Source organism: Grus americana, chromosome 2, assembly GCF_028858705.1.
Source record: "Grus americana isolate bGruAme1 chromosome 2, bGruAme1.mat, whole genome shotgun sequence".
Lineage (NCBI taxonomy): Eukaryota > Metazoa > Chordata > Aves > Gruiformes > Gruidae > Grus > Grus americana.
This window is the reverse complement of record NC_072853.1, coordinates 16,802,630-16,824,150: the sequence shown is the minus strand read 5'-3', so window position 1 is coordinate 16,824,150 and position 21,521 is coordinate 16,802,630. Positions and strand designations below refer to the sequence as shown.

Genomic DNA, 21,521 nt, shown 5'->3' with positions numbered 1-21,521 from the left:
GATTTCTGATTTGGGCTCTAAGCCTAAATTGTTATGTTGCCTTGGCAAACTCCCAAAGACTGCCTCAGTTTCTATTTCTGAAAAATAGTAATACTTTTTAACTACATGGGTATGTTGTAAAAATTAATTAATTAGAGTCAAATCTTGGTCACCTGACTCTCCCATGTGCTTCCATTAAAGATAGCAGGGATAATATTTATCTAGAGGGTCTTAAGCTAAAAGATTCTGAGCATTTTGGCACTGATCCAAGGAAACACTTAAGCATGGCTCTCCTGGACCTGGACCAGAGCATTCAACATCTTTCAGGATCAAGCCAAGTGTCAATAAGATGAAAAGCAATATGGACAGTTCATGATTATTACTTATTCCCTGTCTGATCCTGAGTGATGGTGAATCTTCCCCTCACCAAGTGATGAGTGCCATCAAGTGAGTATCTTCCTTGTTATTTCAGAATCCTCCAGCAGCTTATAAGAACTGTAGAAAAAAGAACAAAAAACCCCCACCTCCCCATATCTCCAGGCAATTTACTGTCAAGAATAAAGGGGGGAAGAGAAGTGAAAGAAAACAAAACCCACAGCAAGGGATATTTTTTATATAGATGTGATGTCTAACTTTAACAATTTTTTTTTATTATGAACATGAGGGCTCTTGAATTTAGACAGCTTTCATCACAACATATTGTATGTCTTTAAATGGAATTCCCAGAAAAGAAATAATTTTCCTCTTATTTTGTATCAAAATAATTAAATGCATCACTGGTGATCTCAAACACGTCTACCCACAGCATCCCAGCCTGTTTCATAATGAATCACATCTGATCCCAAAGTGACCATACTGCAAAACCCTGTTAGGAAATTAACTGCAGGCCAGGGAGTGGTACTAATCACACAACCAGACAAGACCACAGCTGCCCAGCTTAGCTGTATAACCCCTTTTTTTTTCTGAACAAACCAGTAAGTTCTTCCTACCGAGTGAAGCTTCTGGTAGAGGCCACACGCATTGCATACATATCCACCATTTGCATTCTTTCGCCAGAGAGAGGTCTTTGTGGTCAGGCAATTGGCACAAAAAACACCCGAGCCTCTACGTCTCTGAAATAGGGAAGAAAAAGAAAAAAAAAAAAAAAAACACAGAGAAAAAAACCAGGTCAGAGGTGAGTCACATGAGCTGCGGAGTTAGGACAAATCAACACAGGAGTTTTGTCTCTAGACTGGCAACAATGACAGTATAAAACCACACTGCCCATAATGAGGTCAGGTTCAATTGTGCTTAATAGGCACCACTGATTTTCATTATAATTAACCCTAGAGTGATGGATGAGGTGTGTGAAACACCAAAGCCTTTTCAGAATAACAGCTTTAACTTTTTGAACTTCAGGTTTTGTGCATTTAATGATGGTTTCTAAACAGCAAATTCTGAAAAACCCCTCTGGAAGCTGACAGAGAACATTCTGTAAACTTCTCCTGGGTTGTTCATTGCATTTCACAACAGATTATTTCTTTTTAGTTTGCTCGATTTTAAAGTGTGATTGGTAACAAGAATTCTGAAACACCACCACTTTAATTAATTAGTTTGTATTTGGGTCATACTAATTCCTTTAACAGAGATTATACTTCATTAATTGTATACATGATATTCACTTCCAGTCTTTCCCACTTCTGAAATTAATATAAGCTACTATATATACCACTAAGAATGAGGAGTAACCCCTGACAAACAAACAAAAGTACAGTATTCTTAATGAGACCTCTTTTGAACTTCACCCAAAACCCCAGAAAGTACAGTCTCATCGATGGATAGATTTATTTGTTTTACTTTAGTCAGGCAAAGAAAGGCACAGTACAACTTTCCTAAATACAAATTGATTTTTAACCAGAGTGAGCTGTGCATTCATCAGGTTTCATAATGATCCAGGAATATTTAAAAGTAGACACGTTTATGAGTATTGCTCATTAAATTCTTTCTACGGAGTAATGATTTCATTAAACTTCTCATTTAAACAGAAGTCAGGCTGTGTTTGTGGGCACAAATACTAATAAGAAGGAAATGGAATTCTTTTGCTGAAAAGAAAAACTGAATTTCAACTCTGTTCCCTTTTAGCAAAGGAAAAAAATCAATAAGAAACCTTCAGCATCTAAGATAAGAATGGGTGAGTACAGGGAAAAAGAGCCTGGGTGAAAACTAATTTTATTATAAATTAAAAATTACTAACACTGTAAGTCAAAATTTCAGAGTTTCATAAAATTTAAGTAATTTATTTAACTTTAGTCCATACTGTAGAAGACTGGTGTTCATGCCAAAAAAATACAATGGTTATAATTGTACTCTGATACATTTCAAATGGAAAGCTTTCTGCAGACATAATTTTGGCTTCAAGACTGGAACACTTTCTTGGCATTGAAAGGGCATTTGATTCATCGGGTGTTTCACAATGTATCACTAAAAAGACCTGGTGAGCAGCCAGTTCCCTATAGGGTAATTTTTCCATCCAGATGCAAGTGCTATCAGAGGCCCTCGTCAGCTAAACTAATTATGATCTTGCATTTGCTGATGCCTGCTCACTCTAACGTTCGACATCCTCCATTAATCATCAATACAAGGAAAATGAATGAAACGTAAAGAAACGAGGGCTGGTAAGCTGCACAGCCATAAAAATCTGAAATGAGTGCAATAATTTAACAAGATTGGGGAAATGTTTTTAGTGAGCACAAAGTCAGGCTAACAATTGCCCTTTTAAACCAAGAACACAGTTTCATTAGTACAGCAGGTTCTGCTACGTTCAGGTGATACAATAAAATCGAGATTGTCGTCAAGATAATCTCTTTCTCACCCCCTTAAATCATCCTCTACTTTGTCTCTTAAATCAGAAGCAGTAATATACTACATTTTTCTCAATTTGACTAGAGGGAGAACTAAATGGTAGTTGATGTCCTTTGGCAAACTTCTAACTAGTTGTGTATATGAGACGCAGATGACTGTGAAGGTGCGCTCGCCTACAAGTAAATTGAAGCTCCCAATTCTTTTTGTGGTTGCATACCCTTGCACAACTTCACCTGGCTGCTGACATATTTTCCTTAAGCGTACAACAAAGCTTCACTAAACTAACCCCAATTACGTCCACTTAAAGGGCAAGAAGTTTCCAAGTGGAAATGACTGTGTATGGCCAGGAGTCAGATACAACTGCAGAACTGTTCCTTTCCATTCCCACTTTTTGTCTGCCAGCCTATGGCTTCTTGGTGTGGTGTATTAACGAAGTGGAGTCTTAATCTGAGTCAGTCTTTCCACCCTTTCATTTCTGGTTGTGTTCCTTGAGTTTGGGAAACACCCTCTACAAAGTCATGGAAGACTTTTAAAACATATAGAGAGCGGTCTAGTTTACACACTGCGTTTGTACATACCTGAATGGTGACAGAATAGCACTGAAATCTTCACTGAATGCTATGAAACTAGTATATCTTTAAAACATTGACAAAGGAACTAATTTTTTCTCTCTTTTTTAAAGAAAGATCTTATTCAAACCGGACATTAGTTGCAATGAAATAATACAATCACTACAGTTGACAACAATCTACAAAATACCTGGTAGTAGCTATATGTATCAAAAAACTATACCTGTGCTTATTTAGTACTTACAAACTATTTATCTGTTTAAAATTTCAAAGTAGTCCAGCTAAACATCATTCCCTAAATTTAACGCAAAGTGTGTAAATTCATCTTGCATGCTGTTCTAAGCGTTGCATCTTATCTTTCTTTACCTTCTCTTATTTCTGTATTATTTAAGGACCTTACAGGATAATCACCAATGATTACTCCCCTACCTAAGTGTTCCAACATAGCTTACATATACTAATGAATTAAACCACCTCTGGAATAACTTAAATGATGTTACTTTGTTGAGCTTTTGGTTATGAAACAGCTTTTTATAGTGAGGGACGCACAGCTTTCGAATGGATTTCCTAGAGTGAAACAGAACTGTGGCAGAATTGGACTAAATATTCTTGACTCCCAGATCCCACTAACCACAGAACGGACCTCCTTGTCAAAATACACCAGAGAAATTTCGATGATGTCTGCAAGAAAAAATGGAGGCTGTTTTTAAAAGCCTATGCGTGTAGTCCTCTTCTCTTAAACCAATATGATTTCTTAAAAAAAAAAAAAAAGAACAAAAACCCTATGCCTTTTCTTCCCCTATACCGAGTTTTAGAAAAGTTATTGGCCAACAGAAATTCTCTAAATTTTTTGTTTGTGCTAAATTTTAATTAGTGATGATACTTCTACTGTTAGTGATGATACTTCTTCTGCATGAGTCTGTTTGGCTTTGCATACTCAGCATTTGTACTAGTCAGTAATAACGGCCAACGTTGCTGGTTTTCCAGGTAGTCTCGCGAAGAAACAGGCAGTTGAGCTCCAACCCAGCAAAGCCTGTGCAACAGCTACGGCCCACAGCCTCCATAAAACCCAGTCATGTGCTCAAGTGCTCTGCTAAGCACCACCCTAGCCAGCATTTTCAAGAAATATGTTATGGAGCCTTTTATTCTTTTTCAAATGTGAACACATACTTATCATAGTAAAATAATCTCTTAAGATCAGCCCAGAAAAGGTAAGTCGACACAACTAGTCATGGGAGGGTCTGAGCCACAAATAAAAAGGTTTCAGTCTGTGATCAATGCCACTAGTGCTAACTGGAGCTAGCCATGAAAATTTCCTGTACATCCTTGGAAAAATAAGCCAAAAGGGTCTAAATAACTAAAATATGTATCTCCTAAGTCAAGCTTTAATCATCTGGAGCCTTATAACCACTACACTACAATCCCAAATCCTGAAGGGGCCAGCGCAGTGAAGAGTCTGTCTCTATTTCCATTCCAGTTCCTAGGTCTGGGCATTTAATATCACAGTTGTCTCAAATCACATTGGGCTGAAACTTGGCGCATGTTTTCGTCAGCCCAGATGTATTTTTTTTTTCTTTTCTTTTTTGGTACTGAAAACTTTATTTAAATCAGTTCAGCTGTTTATAATTTGGAGACTGGCCAAAACTGAGGGGGTGGGGGGCAGAGGGGATTTCAAGTTTTTCAGATAACTTTCTAACAAATCTACAGTCATAGTGGCTTTGCTCTGGGGAAAAAAAGTATGCACACATTTTAGTATTTTAGTAGTAGCAAAGCAACAAGTGGATTATTATTTTTATGTAGCTAAGCTATGAAAGTTTGTAATTATTCACTGAACATGTACTGTAGATCTCTCTACTAACTGTTTTCCCTCAGTAAGAACCATGCTGAAAGCATGTAATTGCATAACAACCCTTGATATGCAGAGTATTTGCTCACATTTTTTATGGTTTCATATCTTGACCGTTTCAAATTGAACAAGTCTGAAACTTGGTATACACATTGTCAAGCCCAAATGCCTAATTTTTTTTTTTTAACTCCTTAAACGATTTTCACTAGTTAGCAATATTTCATTGAAACAAGGAAATTATTACTAGTGCTTTCTGCTAAGCAATGAAAGAGCACAGAATACCCTAACAAGTAATTCACTCCGGCATCTTGACAGGATCAGGCCCTTGTTTTTCATAAAAACTGCTTTAGATTTAAAAAAAGATGACTCTACAATTTACATGACTTCAAACTTTGTAGCCACCTAGAAGCGTCATCACACTCCACAGTTATACAAAAAAATATTTAAAATTGTACTGAACTTTCGGTTATTGTTTCAATGGAACTTCATGTAGCAAAATCTATATAGTAAAAGTACAGCCAAAAACACTGCTCAGGAACTGTGGCTTTTTAGCTAGCTAGACTAAGCAACAGTGCCTGACACTCTGCTAGTGCCAAATACATCCTGTTTTCAAAATTTCTGCCAGAAGATGCTTTTAGAAACTCAAATAGGCTCCACGAGCACCAGCCAAGCATTTTTCTTACATCACCCTCTTGGTTTTGGACACAACAAAACTTGTCTTTTTGCTGATTACTTTCACTTCCCCATCACAAAACGACGATATGATGAAGCCTGAGTGGATTTTTTGACCATCTCTGGCTTTCCTACTCTGCCAGAAACAGCACGTTGCAATCGCAGCTCCAGAACACGAGGTGCAGAGAAATCCTAAATGTTACCAAGGAATAAGCATATGCCTGACTTATTTCCAATGACAAAGTCAGGGACTCCAACCATACATGCTTCACTGAAAAAAAAAAAAAAAAAAAAAAAAAGGCAAAACGCTGGCTCTGGATGCTCTCTGGTGACACGGGAGGTCCGAAAGAGAGGCACCAGGAAACCTGCCCGCGCTTGGTTCAGCATGAGCCAGGTGACTCGCTGTGGAGAGGAGCAATTGTCAGCAGCTGGTCTCATCCCTGTACTCGTCAGGCTACCACCACACGGTTCAGAAAAACAGTGTAATGCACTCGTGGTTACATCTGCCTGTGTTGCATGTGCACGGCCGTGAGTATGTGGGAGCTTCTTGTTTCACACCTGCTAGGTCCTTCCAGGTACTGTCCTCCTTGTAAGAGGAGGGATTTAGCTCTCTGAGGTTGGGTGAAGCTCCGACTAACTGCAGTTTAAAATCTGGGCAGCAAGGCAGCATCTGGACGTTGGAGTAAGTGCTACTTTCTTCTGTTTAGGATGAGAAAAGAATCTTTCAGCCCTCATTTCTTTTGGCTGCAGAGGCACTCAGATTGAATGTGTTTAATCAAAACTGCTTTCTCTCTCAACTATGAAAACAGCCACAACTATGTCCCTGTAAAGTTTCACATTTTAAAATTTTAGTTGCTTTTGCTGTAACTATGTCTAAATTAAAAAGAAAGTAATTGGGTTTTCTTCCCTTTATAACTTGGACGGCTTTCAGGAATAGACCAGGCACAGCAAATTTTCGGCCCCAAAGCATGTTGTCAGAAAAAGTGAAACCCATAAAGCAGAGTGCTAAAATAGAAGTTGTTTTCAACCTTAACTATGAGTTAACAGATGCCTCTTGAAGTCAATTTAATGTGTCAAATCCAAACTCTTCATTTAAGACATTTTCAAAAACAATTACATTAAAGAGCTGTATTTGAAAGACGCATAAGAAAGAGGTTAGGCAAGGCAAGGTAGGAAGAAAGTAAAAATGCCAAGAGGAAAGTTAAAATTACACACCTAATTCATATAAAAAGTTTAGTAGAATTTTTAATGCTCTATTGTGACAGCATCTTTTTATGATATACGCTGTATTAGAAACTTTTAATGAGAGGAATCAGGGGGGTTTTAGAGAGGGAAAAAAAAATCAGACAGTAAATTAAACATTACTGCTAGCACAGCCTTTCAGAATTCTACTCCCGATCCCTTAGGGAGAGTAAATATTTTAATGTGCATGTAAACGGCAATTATTTTTTATCAGCAGCAAAAATGCAGATGAGTAGATTTTGTCCCAACATTTGCAGCATTTCCTTGCATTTTGTAAAGCTACCTTAGAGACAGCAGCACTTCACTACTCAAAAGAAAAACAACCCACTCCAAAAAACAGGCAGTGTACTACAATCTCTTTGTGTCTTACTAAGCAAGAAGAATTTAGTACTAGTTTATGATGTCATGATTGCTGCCAAAATAAAACACTGGTTGATCAAAATAAGTGATTAAATTAAGAAAAATATAGCTATACAAAGAAACCACAAAATCACTTGCTGTTGAACCTCTTCACCTCTGTATCTTTGTTTCCTCCCCCACGCTACAGCTGACCCAACCTCTGCCACTGCGCTGGAGGGGAACCGGCTTCAGGCACCCACCCTCAGGGCTTCAGGCACCCACCTTCAGGGCTTCAGGCACCCACCTTCAGGGCTTCGGGCACCCACCTTCAGCCAGCGCCGGAGCTCCACAGGCAGGAATTGGCCATTGTTTTAATCACCCGTTAAGAGCCACATGCAACTAAGGCATCACATAAATAATCGCAATGCGCTTTGCAATGAATTACTAATTTTCATTCATTTGGGCATTTATCTGTGAAAATTATGTAGTTCGCAGTGTGTCTCCTTGGTAATCCAGACAGGGATGAAAGGTAATTTCACAGTTTCCCCCTCAAGATGTGCAGTGGCACAAACATGGAACAGTAAAACTTTTCCTGCAGGTTAGACTTCCTTGCCACAGTTAGTGGCGGCTGATTTTTAAACATCGTGTGTTAAAAATATATGTGATCTTCTCTGGGCCAAATACATTTACACGGAATAAATAAATACACATATACATATTTATGGTGTGAGGCATTTGTAATGAACACTGAGAAATATTTTCTGGTGGAACTATGTGTTAGTCTGATTTGCAAACAGTTAAATATTTACTTAATTGTTCTACACAAAATAGGATTTTTTAGAAAGCGGTCTCCTTCAACTGTCTTTTCCTAGACATGTCATATTTTTGAGGTCTTATCCTTCAACTCGCACAAGCTGATCACCCTAAAATCTCTTCCGGTGCCTTAAACAACAGCCACCACACTACGATATGATCTGGCTTCTGCTGCATTTTGCCACTGACTACCAGCGGTACAACACAGACCTCCACGGAGGCAACCCAAAAATTAATTTTGAAAGTTTTATTAACACCAATAGGAAAAAAAAAAGCAGCAACCTGGAAACCTGCGTTTCCCGCACCATAATGATGTCATTTTGCAGCAACTGAAACCTATTCAAGAGGAATAGAAATTCTGTCTCCAATAACTCGCCGAGTCAATTACACAGGAAAGTACTGTAATGGGCTGTCCCCCGTCAAGCAGCTCACGTACACGACTTCCTTCTCAATTACCAACTTGTCTGCATTGCCATCTGTAAAAACGAACGCATACCTTGTGCTGCCAGTTTCTGCTCTTGCACTTCCATTAGTGGAACTGGCTGCAGCTGCTCAAGAAGAAAGCCCTGATTGTCTTTGTTTTCCCCAATGTAGCACCATTTTTCTCCTTTCCTGTACGTCGACTCAAGGTAACGCGTTATCTCTGCTGAGGTGTGCTCGCGAGTATTTAAACTACAATTTGCCTAAATTTCTGTCCTGTTTTCTTTTCGCGGTTTTTCACCTAACACGGTAAAAAGCTGCCAGAAGCATCTCTCAGCATCTTCACCAGAATTATGATGTTAGTATTGAAACAGGTTTTATCAGTCTTTTTTAGGAACTGCTGTAAAAAGTTTCTGGCTGAACTGCTTCCCACTTTTCTAAATCAGCTTCACCACTCGGGCAATTTTAACAGAGTACTTATACAAAGCTATCAAAAAATAAGATTAGTAAAAGAAGAGCCATTTAGGAATACTACTATTTCTTACAAAAAATGCTTAGGTAGATGCATTAGTGTGCATAAGCAGGACAGAGGGAGCCTGGTTTGCTAACTGTGATCCCTGCTCCTAAATAATATAAACCTTTCTCCACTAGCACTTTGCTGAAAAAAGATTCGCACAGCAGCTCCGATGCTGAACGGCTGCCTGAAAACTCAGCGCTCGTACACACAGACCGCTGCTCCTTTCCGAACGCCGTGTGCTTCCAAACGAGCTCAGCCGTTGTTAGAGAACAAATCTAAGAAAAAGTCACGACGAGTCTCTTGCATTTTTTCAAATTAGAAACACAACATGAACAGTAGAAAATGTACAAAATTAGACTACTCTTATGCTCATCAGTAGGCAGATAAAAGTAGTACCCTCAGAACTAAGCACACTGAAGGAGACATCGAGAAAACTGGAAACGCGTCTGACTCTCTCATTTCTTGGCACAAGGCAAAAATCTCCAAGCCTTGCTGTCTCAAACAGGGAATCTAAATCAATAGATAGACTTTGCTATAAACAGACTCGCTTTCTGAGGTAAAGAGCCAGTTATGAAGGTGCCTAAACATGGAATTAGGTGCTTAAGCTTCAGCATCAATACCAGAGGATTTATGTTCAAGAAGGCACCCCACGTATCCCTTCTTTCATGAAGTAATCTCACTCATCAAATGAACAGACCAAAATGGAGCAAAGATACGTCTGTATTTCTTTAAACACCCCTAACTTTGACCTGGTAGAAGAAGCAGAGTGCATTTGCAGATCTCAGCTAAGAGTCAGCGTGTAACTCTACATGTGATAGTAATTGAGGGTCCCAATCCCGCAAGTGCTCTGCTCTAAGTGTGAGCACAAAGCTGCTGGAGTTCTCAGCTTCTGGCATCTGTTCCCACTTCCACAGAAATCAAATGGACAAAATTAAGTTTTGAGGGGGAAAATAAAAAAAATCAAGGACATTTAAAAAACATTCCCTGACCTTATTAAAGTCCACGTGATCTCTATTTATATAGAAAATGGCTCAGAAAGCCAGCAGCTGAGAGGAGGAACTCTCATTTGTAGATTTTGGCTGAGGGTTGCCAAAATCAGCAGGGGAAAGGCTCCTCAGGGGTAAAAATTTCAAAAGCCATTAAGTGTCTTAGAAGCCTCAGCCCCACTGACTTTTGATCATCTACATCCTCCCAAATTTGCACCCCAAATCTGGAAACTACACTGGAATAATAATTTCTAATTCAAAGTTACAAAATGAGGATCTAAAGTTTTCATAGAAGTCTTCAGGACTCAGAGAGGAAATGTCAATTAGGTGTCTACTTCTCAGTGAAAAGCAGTGAGGTAACATTTACCTGTTACTTGTACTTCAAAAAATTCTCCCCAGGACCATTAATTTTAATTAAAGAAAAAATATACCAAGAAAATGTTTCATATGGGCAGCTATAGCTTATATACCTGTTCAGGAACTGAAGTAACTATAATTTGAGTCTCACGCAGTCCCCTTGAGACAGCTGTTACTAGGGTGGGATCCAAAGCGGACTATGTCCACCTATTATTTTCAATATGCTTAGGACTGCATTCTCACTGCAGATCTTGTTACATGCTGTTGCTAGAATGGCTTCCATTCAGAAAAATCAACATTTGCCAACCCATACCACACAATTACCATAGTTATTTCCTATTGTGAGCTTAGGGAGAAACTGTGGTATCCCAGATACCACGGTGTGGTAAATATTGAAAAGTAGTGGCCTTTTTATAATGGACATTTTCAGCTAATCCAATCCATTCCAAACACTTCCAGATAACAAGACAATAAGGCAGAGTCTGTGTCTAAGTGGTTAGCTCCAACACAATCATCTTATTCTGTCCTGTGATCCCAGTTTCAGCAAAAATATTTCATGGCTTCCTTTTTGGCAGCTTTAGGAAGTAAGAACGGACTAGAGATGTGATCAACCCCAACACCCATCTAGGGAGGTATCTCCTGAAAAAGAAAAGGGGAAAAAAAAAAAGGAAAAAAAAATAGATATTTGTATTTTTTAACGCTAACCCATCTAAAAGTGCCAAGAGTCTCCTGGGCTGCATTAGGTAAAGCGTTGCCAGCAGGATGATGGTGGCGATCCTTCCCCTCTGCTCAGCCCTGGTGAGGCCACATCTGGAGTGCTGTGTCCAGTGCTGAGCTCTCCTGTACAAGAGAACCACGGATGTACTGGAAAGAGTCCAGTGATGGGCCACAAAGGCGATGAAGGGACTCAGGCATCTGTCATACAAGGAGAGGCTGAGAGAGCTGGGACTGTGCAGCCTGGAGAAGAGAAGGCTCGGGGGGATCTTATCAATATGTACCTGATGGGGTAAGTAAAGAAGACGGAGCCAGGCTCTTCTCAGTGGTGCCAGTGAGAGGACAAGAGGCAAAGGAACAAATTGAAATACAGGAAATTCCATGTGAACATAAAGGAAAAGCTCTTTTTACTGTGAGGGTGGTTGAACACAGGAACGGGTTGCCCTGAGAGGCTGTGGTGTGTCTGTCCTTGGAGATATTCAAAACCTGATGGGACACAGCCCTGAGCAGTCTGCCCTGGCTGACCTTGCTCTGAGCAACAGGGTTGGACTAGATGATCTCCAGAGCTGCCTTCCAGCCTGTGAAGCTTTCTTCAGTAAGAGGCTCTAAATTGCTTATCACTTTTTTGTTCTATTAATTTCTATCCATTTTAGTCTTCATTCCTATTCATTTGCCTTGAAAAATAAAATATTTTAAATTTCATGGCCATAAAAATATTAATTAAAATAGACCAACATCCAGACTGAATGTTACAGATTGCAGTCTGTAAAACTGTACAGCTACTAAAAATGGAGAAATCTACTTTTAAACTCCACCATAAATTATTTCAGAATGTTTAGAAGGAACTGAATGAAGTATCTAATGTAGGTTTTACAAAAATTATTCTCTGCTTGCTCTCTCCTATCAAGATCCTAATGCCTACTTGCAAATGAGACACAATATAGGGTGTTGTATAGCTTTCCTTAAAAATACCATTAAGATGAGAAGGAGAAGAGAACAACTGGTCTACATTTTGGAGACATTTCTCCTTAAATAGTGTTTATGTACTGCAAGCATCCCTTCCATAAACAAACCAGGTCTTTGGAACAAGTGAACACAATCTCTGAAGAATCTTTACCAGCTTCTATTTCTGGTACATGATGCACTGAGAATTTTAGGCCAACATGGGCATATGGTCTCCTAGTTTGATAGGAAACACTTCATGGAATTCAAGACAGAGCCACAGCATAATGACTGAGGACCTTAAAATCTGTGATATAACACAAGGTTGGGGGAAAAAAAAAAAAGAAAAACAAGTGTTACCTGATATAATACCAGAGGCAACAGGAGCATATAAAAAGCACAAGAAAAAGGAAAGTCATGGTAACTGGTGTGCACAAAGGAATACTCTGAATCCCTTATTAATCAAGCCTAACCTCATTAACTAAACTCCCTTAACCTTTTCTTTTTTTGTTTTAGGAGAAACACCCAGCAGGGAAATAATTTTTTTAAAAAAACAAATAATAAACAATATGTATCTTAATAACATCCATGCAGGATTTGAGGCTTTTCTGCCTTTGCAGCCCTAGACACTCGTATGCCCTCTGCTCTTTTTATATTCATTCGCATTTGCACAGAGAGAATACTGTAACTGCACAGCAGTGCTTCCAGCGTCCCTAGCCTAATTTTTCTCTTGCCTTTAAGAAAGTGGTTCTAAAATTGCTGAAGACACCAGCTTCAAAATCTGCATTGTCAGAATCACTCCTACAGATTGCATTTCACCAAAGGAATTGTTTCTGATGCAAGTGGCAGGGTGAGCTTACTGCTGGGGGCAGTCATCCTCTTACCGGCACGAGCCTGACAAGAGCAGTGTGAGAGAAACACATAATTTAGCGGGGTTTTCCATCATGAGTTCTGCACGCCGAGGAAGAAATGTACCCACCCTGTCACATACTCAGGCTTTAGTTCAGAGCACCGTGAAGGGCTGGAAAACGGCATTCGAGAAATCGAGCACCAGGCGGGAAGGAGAGGCATGGTGAAAACCCTCCTGCAAGCCCACAGTTAACTTATTTTTCACATCCTTTGGAGGCTTCTTAAATGAAGCTGACTGCGCAGGAATGCCTTGTAAAACAAGCCCTCCGCTTCCTTTCTAAAGTGGCGAACAGTGAGCGAAACAGCTCCAGAGCCGTGCTCGCGGGCAGCTGCGGCTGCATCCCTGCTGTAACTGGAGAGGGAAGGGCTGTTGGGTTGCCTGAACGTGTTCACGCGTTTGTGCAGAGCTGGGACACGGGCTCAAAGAGGAACTGTTTGGTCCTGTTCTACTGATCGATACATCAGACTTTGCTATTTAGGCAAAAAAAAGGTCAGGAAAACAGTTTCCCTTTTACCTTCCACCTGCTAGTATCACAATTCATCAGATTTTGAAACCAGCCTCCAGAAGGCCCACGTACGCAACTGGAAATAAAAAGAAACCTTTAAATTTAGACATGCTGTACAAAATCATAGCTGCTACTTGCAAGCAGGCTGTATTCAAAGCCATTTCTGTCTGCCTGATGGAACAAAACCTGACATTCTTAAGAATTCACTTTTCAATTTAATTCAAGTTTTCCTTAACAGTGAATGTCAAATTGTTTTCATTCCCTTTCTTTATCTTTATCACCTACTGGAATCTTTAGGAGCAAGAAGGAAAAAGATGTACACCAGAAAGAAGCACATTTATAATGACATGCCTTTTCTCTAGGAGAAAAAAAAATAATCTTCCATTTCATCAGCATCTTTGCCAAAAGCCCTCTTTCAGGAACTGAAAAGAGAAGGGCCTTTATTTCCTACATATGTTTTATAGGAAACATTTTTTGGTTCTGTGTCATGGACTAGGATTTCACACCTTAGTGGCTAGTCGTATGGAAATGGACATGGCTGTGGAAACTTCATGGCTGTGAAACCCTGATAGTAAAATCAGCAGGAAGATGAGGAAGGTGTGGGGAACACTGAATGATTCATGCGGTAACAACCTCTGGACCCTTTGAGGAGATTTTGGGATGGCTGCCAATGCTACCTGTCTGTGACCAGCATCCTGGACCCTCTAAAGCAGGCTTTAAATCTGGGCATGATACAGAGGGAGTATTGCTCTTTTGAATAATGCCCACATATGTAAGTGGAAGTGACATGTATGGATTTTTATAAGGAAAGATCTTTCCAAAGTCAGGTTGCAATTACCAATGAGTTATACCTCCCAGAAATAATTCCTAAAATATAAATACCAGGCCCTGTTTCCTTTATTAATAGCAGTCTGAGTTAATGAGGGAACAACTTCCAGAAGTTACTGTACAGCAGTGCAAAGCTAAGCATCTTAGCTACGACATTCAACAAATCAGTGTTCTGCAACTAACTCTTCCTTTGCCAAATCAAAGAACAAATCCTTTCCTATTTCATACCCAGGATAACTCCAGCTATTGCATAAAGCACAAGGAGAGCAGAAGATGACAGAAAACCTGCAGAGCTAACACTGATTTGATGCCCATCTGTTTTAGACATAGAAGAAGAAGAAGGGGGGAAAAAAATTAAAAAAAAAAGCTGACTGCACTGAGCTTGGCTTTTGCTATTGTAAGGGTAATTCTTGGCTGATTTTACTATGGCCCTGCCACATACCTTTGGAGCCCTGGCATGTGCATGGCACAACCAGGGCAGACATGGTAGACATTTCCAAAACAGCCTAAATAATTTGGCATTTCAGGCTACGATAGCCCCAGCACTGCAGCACATACTGCATGCACAGCCGAGGCTGGGATTTCTACTACATTTCAGTGATTAAAGGCCTCGTAATGGAATACAAGTTTCCTACAGAATGTCGCAATCTCCCTACAAATTTGGCCTTGCCTGCTATTTACTGGCAGGTTGTAGGAGCACTGAAGGACCAGCGTGGCTCAAAGCACCGGGTGCAGCCCCAGGTACAGCGGCAAAGGCGCACGAAGCAGCAGGGCAGCGCTGGGCGCAGCCAGGCTGGGCTGTACCAGTCAGCTGCAGTCACTAGAGGGTACTGCGAGGGCACCTAAAGGGTGCTGCTCCCATGGCAGGGGGCAAAGGACAACTTTGCGAAACCCTACCATAGGCAACATCACTCCACAACTGGAATAAGCTATTTTAAAGACAGATCTGCCTTAAAAACGCCTAATCTCAGGCTTGATTTGAAGCGTTCCTGCGGGAAGTATTTGCACACACACACACACATGCCACCAATAAGCCAAGCAACTCACGCTTTTATGGTTCATTTTTAAACCCAGTGCAGCCTGTGGATCATGAGTCATGCAGTCCCTTCTTACGCAAAAGGCCAAACAGCTACAGAGAGAAGAGTGAGAATGAAATTCCTATGGTTTTAACAACGGTTACTCACAGAAGGCAAGATGGGGATCCCTTGTTTATGCACAGCATCATGTAAGATCACAGGGCTATTTAAGCAGTAAGGTAGTACAAAAAAAGAGAGGAAGACTCTCAGCATCTGACTTTAGAAGCCATCACTATGCTCATTAGTGAAGCAATAGAAAAAATTAGCAACCATCTAGTGAAAGAATCTTAGTCAATACTTCATCTGAGTTTACCCATTAAACACTGCTATGCCGTACAGAGTAAATAACTGCCAGGAAATCTACTGCACATACTTCAATATTCTGGTATTTTTAAAACACACAACCCTTTTCATGCACGAATATCCTTTAATGTGTCTGCCGGAGTCTCTGTGCTTTGCACGGACTAGCAAGAAGGGATGTTGGATGATGCTTGCGTTATGCTCCTAAGTTCTACCAGATTTCAGTAATAATTCTGATCAACCAGTGCATTCCAGACTTTATTGCCCATCTTTCTTTTTCCATTTCTTCCATCAACCAACCAGTCAATAAGAAAATAGGAAGAAAATGTGTGTGCAGTGGATAGCACAGCATTCCAATGAGACACAGAAGTGGACAAATAATACAATAGTTGGGAATATCAAGCAAAAATGTTAACACTAACTAGGTTTACTTTTCACCCTCTTTAAATACAAAAATTTAAAGTAAGAAGTTTCTGTATTTTACTCTCAGCCAATTTTGGGCCACACTGAATGTTAAATAAACTATTATTTAATCAAATACAGGCATATTAGTCTCACTCCTGCTGACAACTTCAATTAGAATATTTTTGCTTCATAAAAAAAAAAGAAAAAAGAAAAAGCTCGTGATCTTTAAACTACTATGGCTTCTGCACAACATCTGGTTACAATTTTTTATATATTCAACCATCAAACTTCTATCTCCACAAAACAGTTTACTCAAGATTTGTTTTAATTATCCTGCATTGCAAGCTTCATACGGCTTTGAAAAGGGGGTGAAAGGATCGCTCACGATGCAGACAGATGCAAACTGAAAAGGACTGTACACTGAAAGATGCTTTTGAAACAATTTTAAAAAATGAAAAAATCTTTTCTATCATTGCCAGGAAACAAGTGCTACTTTAACTGTTTCATTACACAATACCTCTTGGCTTGTTCATTAGTGATTTTAATGTTTTTTTCGTTGGATTCTAGGATTAAGGCAATCTTTATTAGCACTTTCATTGGAGCCATACAAGTTGCAAATACATCTTTTTTCTTTTTCTTGCCAATGCCACAGTGGGAACACTATATTTCAGAAAGTGCTAGTTTAAAACAGAAAACATAGCAAAGAAAGCATCTGAATGTGATAAAGTAGAAATAAAAATGAATTTTATAGCAGCACAGAAAAGCCTTGCTCATACAAAAAAAAATAAAATGTTGTACTGAATTTTAAGCATGGGAGAGATCTAATTTATTTTCATAAGCCTATTCACCTGTGTAAAGTTAAGCACATCCATAAGCTTTTGCAAGATTGGACCTAAGACAAAAATTAAGAAAATGCCTGGGGTTCTGGTTTTATTAAATGTTAGAGCCTCAGTCAGCCAAAGGGACATAACTGTATTTTTCTTAAACGAGTCTTGGGGTGTTACACCAAATCAATGAGTCATCACTACAGATAGAAACTGTTTGTCTTGACGTCGTGGAATCATTGTAAACTTTGGAGGATATGAAACTTCTTATTCATTTATTTGCATTACATATATGGACTAATGGGAAAGCATTATGGAAAGTTATTATTTATTTTATGAGGTAACTGCTTTGAAATCCAGTAAATGAAACTCCTTTTTCATGTTTTTCAGTCAGTCAGCACCCATCATTCCATCATTCAAGGAAACGTCAGGATTTTTTCTGAAGGTTTCTTCTGATGCAAAACGTGGATTAGCTTAGACATGGAATGTTGTTTTTTAAAATTGTCTTTTTCTTTAAAGATGCTCCAAAGAAGCCAGCAGAAGACATAGCTGCAAAAACACAACTTATAACCATGGTTGATTTATAAACAGTTGAGCTTCACTGGCTCTGATTCCCAGCCACATACTCTCTTGAGTTTGGTACTGGAGCAATATGTGCAGCTTTTTAAAAATTTATTTTTAATGAGGGAACTTCATTTGTGTATTAAAGAGGACCTGAAGACATTATTTTATTTTGGTTCTGTGAGATATTCTGGTATTAAACCCACGATATAATCATGTCTCTGAATCGGTGACCAAGACACATATGGAAAAAATGCACCAACACTTTTCAGTCCATGGCCAACCATACCAAAATGAGTCTAACCCCTGGAGCCTACTTAATTAGCCAGGAGGACCCCTGAGCAGGCTGTCTCACTAAACTCTGGGCACTGCCTCCACTGGGACTGCAAGAACTGCTGAAACAGTTTCCCTCCGTTACAGTAGTATTTGGCACTTTGCTTGCAACCAGAAACAGGAAAATATGGAAGAACGCAAAACTCAAGCAACATGCAAATTGCTGATTAAAAGCCTTGGTTGGAACAGACGCTGATGATGGAAATGAAGCTTTATTTTATCTGAACCAGGCTTTCATCCTCAGTTCAAAATCTCACGGTTACACCAAAGACGTGACTGTTCCCCCCAGGTTACAGTTACCATCTCAGCATATCAGCACAAAGGACTTGCTGGGTTCATGCTGATTAAAGTGAGGAAACATGAATTGTCACTGTCCTCACTGACACAGCCTGCGAACAAAGGGCTTCAGTATTCACTGCCATCTTTTATTTCAGGTATGAAGAGCACGAATGCGACTCCGAACAAAAGGAAGCCGTCGGTGAAGCCTTCTTTGCATGCCCACCCCCCCACCCACAATCCCCATTAACAATCCCAAGGTACATTTGTAGTGTGGTGGGAATTCAGACACGCGATTTTGATTAATGTTAATGCAAGTCGTGTGGCCAAATCCCAGTACGCTACTTTAAGAGTTTATTCTGAAATCGAAATATAATTAAGGTTGCAACACAAACCAAATAAGGCAAGGAAATGACACTTCATTAGTAACCTGTTCGTTACGAGTACCATAGGTAACCTGTCGCAGCAGTGTGATACTATAATAAAATGTTTTAAGTGTTTATATACCACCATTGTCAACCGGCTAGGAAAATATGGTAAAGACATCCAGACACGCTAAAAAAAAAAAAAGGTTAGCTTCTGCAACTAGGTAAGTTACTTCTTTAGATTATTTAGCTGTGGGATTGGATCACGAGATGTTGAGTCCTCTTCCCAGTGACACTTGAAGACAGGTACGTTTGTTCTTTTTGTAAATTTATACTAACGAACAGCCATGCATAATACAGCAGACTGTAAATAGAGGAGAAGAGGAGCTGAAAGGAGTAGGAATGCATACGAGGAGTTTCTGTTTAGTCAAGCTGATAGGTAACAGATAAATGATCTACTGTTTTCAGTTGTCCCTCTTGCACAAAGCTATATTCTAGATCTTTGTAATTGTGAATACTGAACATGAAGTCTATAATGAGAAAGGGTACCACACATGGAAAGAGGTCCTGTGTCCCTGGCACTGCTTTTGCTCATGACTAAAGTGGCAGTTCTGTGGTCATTCCCTTATTCTCATCCTACAGAAAACTGCCAAGCCAGTTTTGTTTTTGGTTTTGTTTTATAATTATTGCTATTCCTGTGGACTATGGTTTTTCATCCTCTTCTCCATCGCATAAAAGCTGATGGAAAGAGGAGTCCTCTAAATTCTCTCATGGAGGCAACAGTAGCCTTTTTACTAAAGATCAGTAGAAGCTATCTAAGAAGCTAATGCCTGTGGATTATAATCTGCAATAAACCACTTGGGGCTGTCTTTGTAGTGTTGAAAGAAGAGAGGGTTTTGGAGTGTGTACATGTGTGCACGAAGAATGAAGGGAAAGAGAGGAAGGGGGTGCTGATAGCAGCGATAGTCCGCTGTGCTTTACAGAATAAGGAGATCTTACTGTAGCAAGTGGGCAATGGGTCTATCTGAGATCAAGCAATTCTCCATATCATCACTAAAAGCAAATGAGATTAAAGACACTATATACAATTCAGCCCTTCATGGAAGATTTAGGATTATTATTGTAGACCTCAGGTATTTTGTGCTGGCGTTCTGGACATGTGTAATGTTGTTAGCAGTAAATTCAAAGCTCCTAACATATGTATTACAAAACAATATCTGGAAAAAAAGAACTGGTGCTTAATGGAAAAACATCTGGGCCCTAAGTGTTGATCTTTATTACAGATCTATTCACTATGCTCCTTGCCATACTTCTAACAAGTTCAGAAGAGAGGACTACACGCTACTGAGATATATTTGACTTGCAGTCTGTAATCTGACTTTATAAGCACATTTGGTAGACTCACATAAAATGTACAAGTAAAATGATGTAATTATGAAGTAGATTTTTTCTTTTAAAAAGTCATTGAGCATGTCTTATATAGCTAGATTTTTCTCTAACACTACATTCTTTTTAAAAGTGGATTAGAGGTATCCTGTCTTTTGACATAGTGCAAGAAGCACGAGTGTGCAGGGAGCTCAGAGGATGTCATTTTTCCCTCTAACATAAAAAGATGTGTGAAGTTACTATGGCTCTTCAAAACGGCCTAGTAATTGAGCCTGGTTATGGTCTCATTAATGTGCAAGTTTCATTTGTCACCTTCTTTCTTTGTGGATTATGTGCATTGATTTATCAAGACTTGTGACACCTGGTTTTCATTTGCTCTGTTCAGTGCTTCTTTTTTAATCAGTTTGTACTGGATTGGTGTAAGAAACAGTCTGAAAGTAAATCGCACTAGCCTCCTGAAAACAGAAATGAGAAAATTTCAGTTTTTTTTTAATTTACAATTAAACGCCTTTTCACTGTCTTTTCATGCTCTTTGCATGCTTTTCTTTCAAGTACATTTAATAACATGCTTGCTGCAGCTACTCATAACATAAAAGGAGCAAACAAAACAATATGCACTTAACAGGGGAGAGGTAGGTGTCTAATAAGTTCATTATTACAAAAAGTAATTGATTTTAATTCATGTCAATGTAAGTGACAAGAATAACACAGGCAAGGTTTTTTCTTGCTGAACTACAATATCCTCGTTAAGTTGTACAGTTTAATAATGAGATGTTCTCATATAAATTTCCCTCTGCCTTCCTTCTTTACTTCACTTCTCTAAAATATGTATCACTTCAAATATTTCCATTCTGCGTGTCACTGGCAAATGCCAAAAATACAGAGAGAGAGATCTGATAAAGATAAAGCATGACAAAAGTTTCACGGATAATTGCCTTCACATATCCAGTTCAGCTCTCATCTCTCCTAATTAGCCTCATTACCATACCTTAAGACAGACCAGCAGTCACTCAAACTCCCTGGTTTTTCTGTCAAAACTATTGCTGACAGGCAAATGGACAACACATGCACCAAGTGAGTCTATTCTAGACTATTCTTTTACAAGACTAGCCTCCAGCAGAAAACACAGAACAATAGGTCTTCTATAAATATATAATGAAAGTATACATACAGTGTGTGAATACTCAATAAATTATTGTTCTATTCATTGCTCTGCCATCACTTAAAATGAGGACAATAAAAAAAGAAAAATAATTCTCATACACTATCATTCTCCAGAATATCAAAGAAATCAAAACCAATGCAGTATTTCACTATGACTGATACAGACTTTTAGAACAGCCTCGCCACAGTCGCTGAAAAAAAAAAAAATCACTTGAGAACTGTAAAGTTTAAATATGTCGGTGCAGTACTGCTTTCAGCATACCCACGCTATCTCAGGAAGCTTTTTGTTTTTACAAACCATGTTCAAATGAAAACGCTTCATCCCATTGCTCATATTCATTTAAAATTAGC

General features: G+C 39.2%; 1 protein-coding gene across 7 annotated transcripts in view; it reads right to left on the bottom strand.

The window, feature by feature from the left end:
• TRPS1 (transcriptional repressor GATA binding 1) overlaps positions 1-21,521 on the bottom strand; it is a 215,607-nt gene that overhangs the window by 7,340 nt on the left and 186,746 nt on the right. For all 7 annotated transcript variants that reach the window (XM_054817085.1, XM_054817084.1, XM_054817091.1 and 4 more), the window contains one exon: positions 969-1,091. In XM_054817085.1, coding sequence (XP_054673060.1) covers positions 969-1,091 — 123 coding nt within the window. The remainder of the gene's footprint in view (positions 1-968; positions 1,092-21,521) is intronic.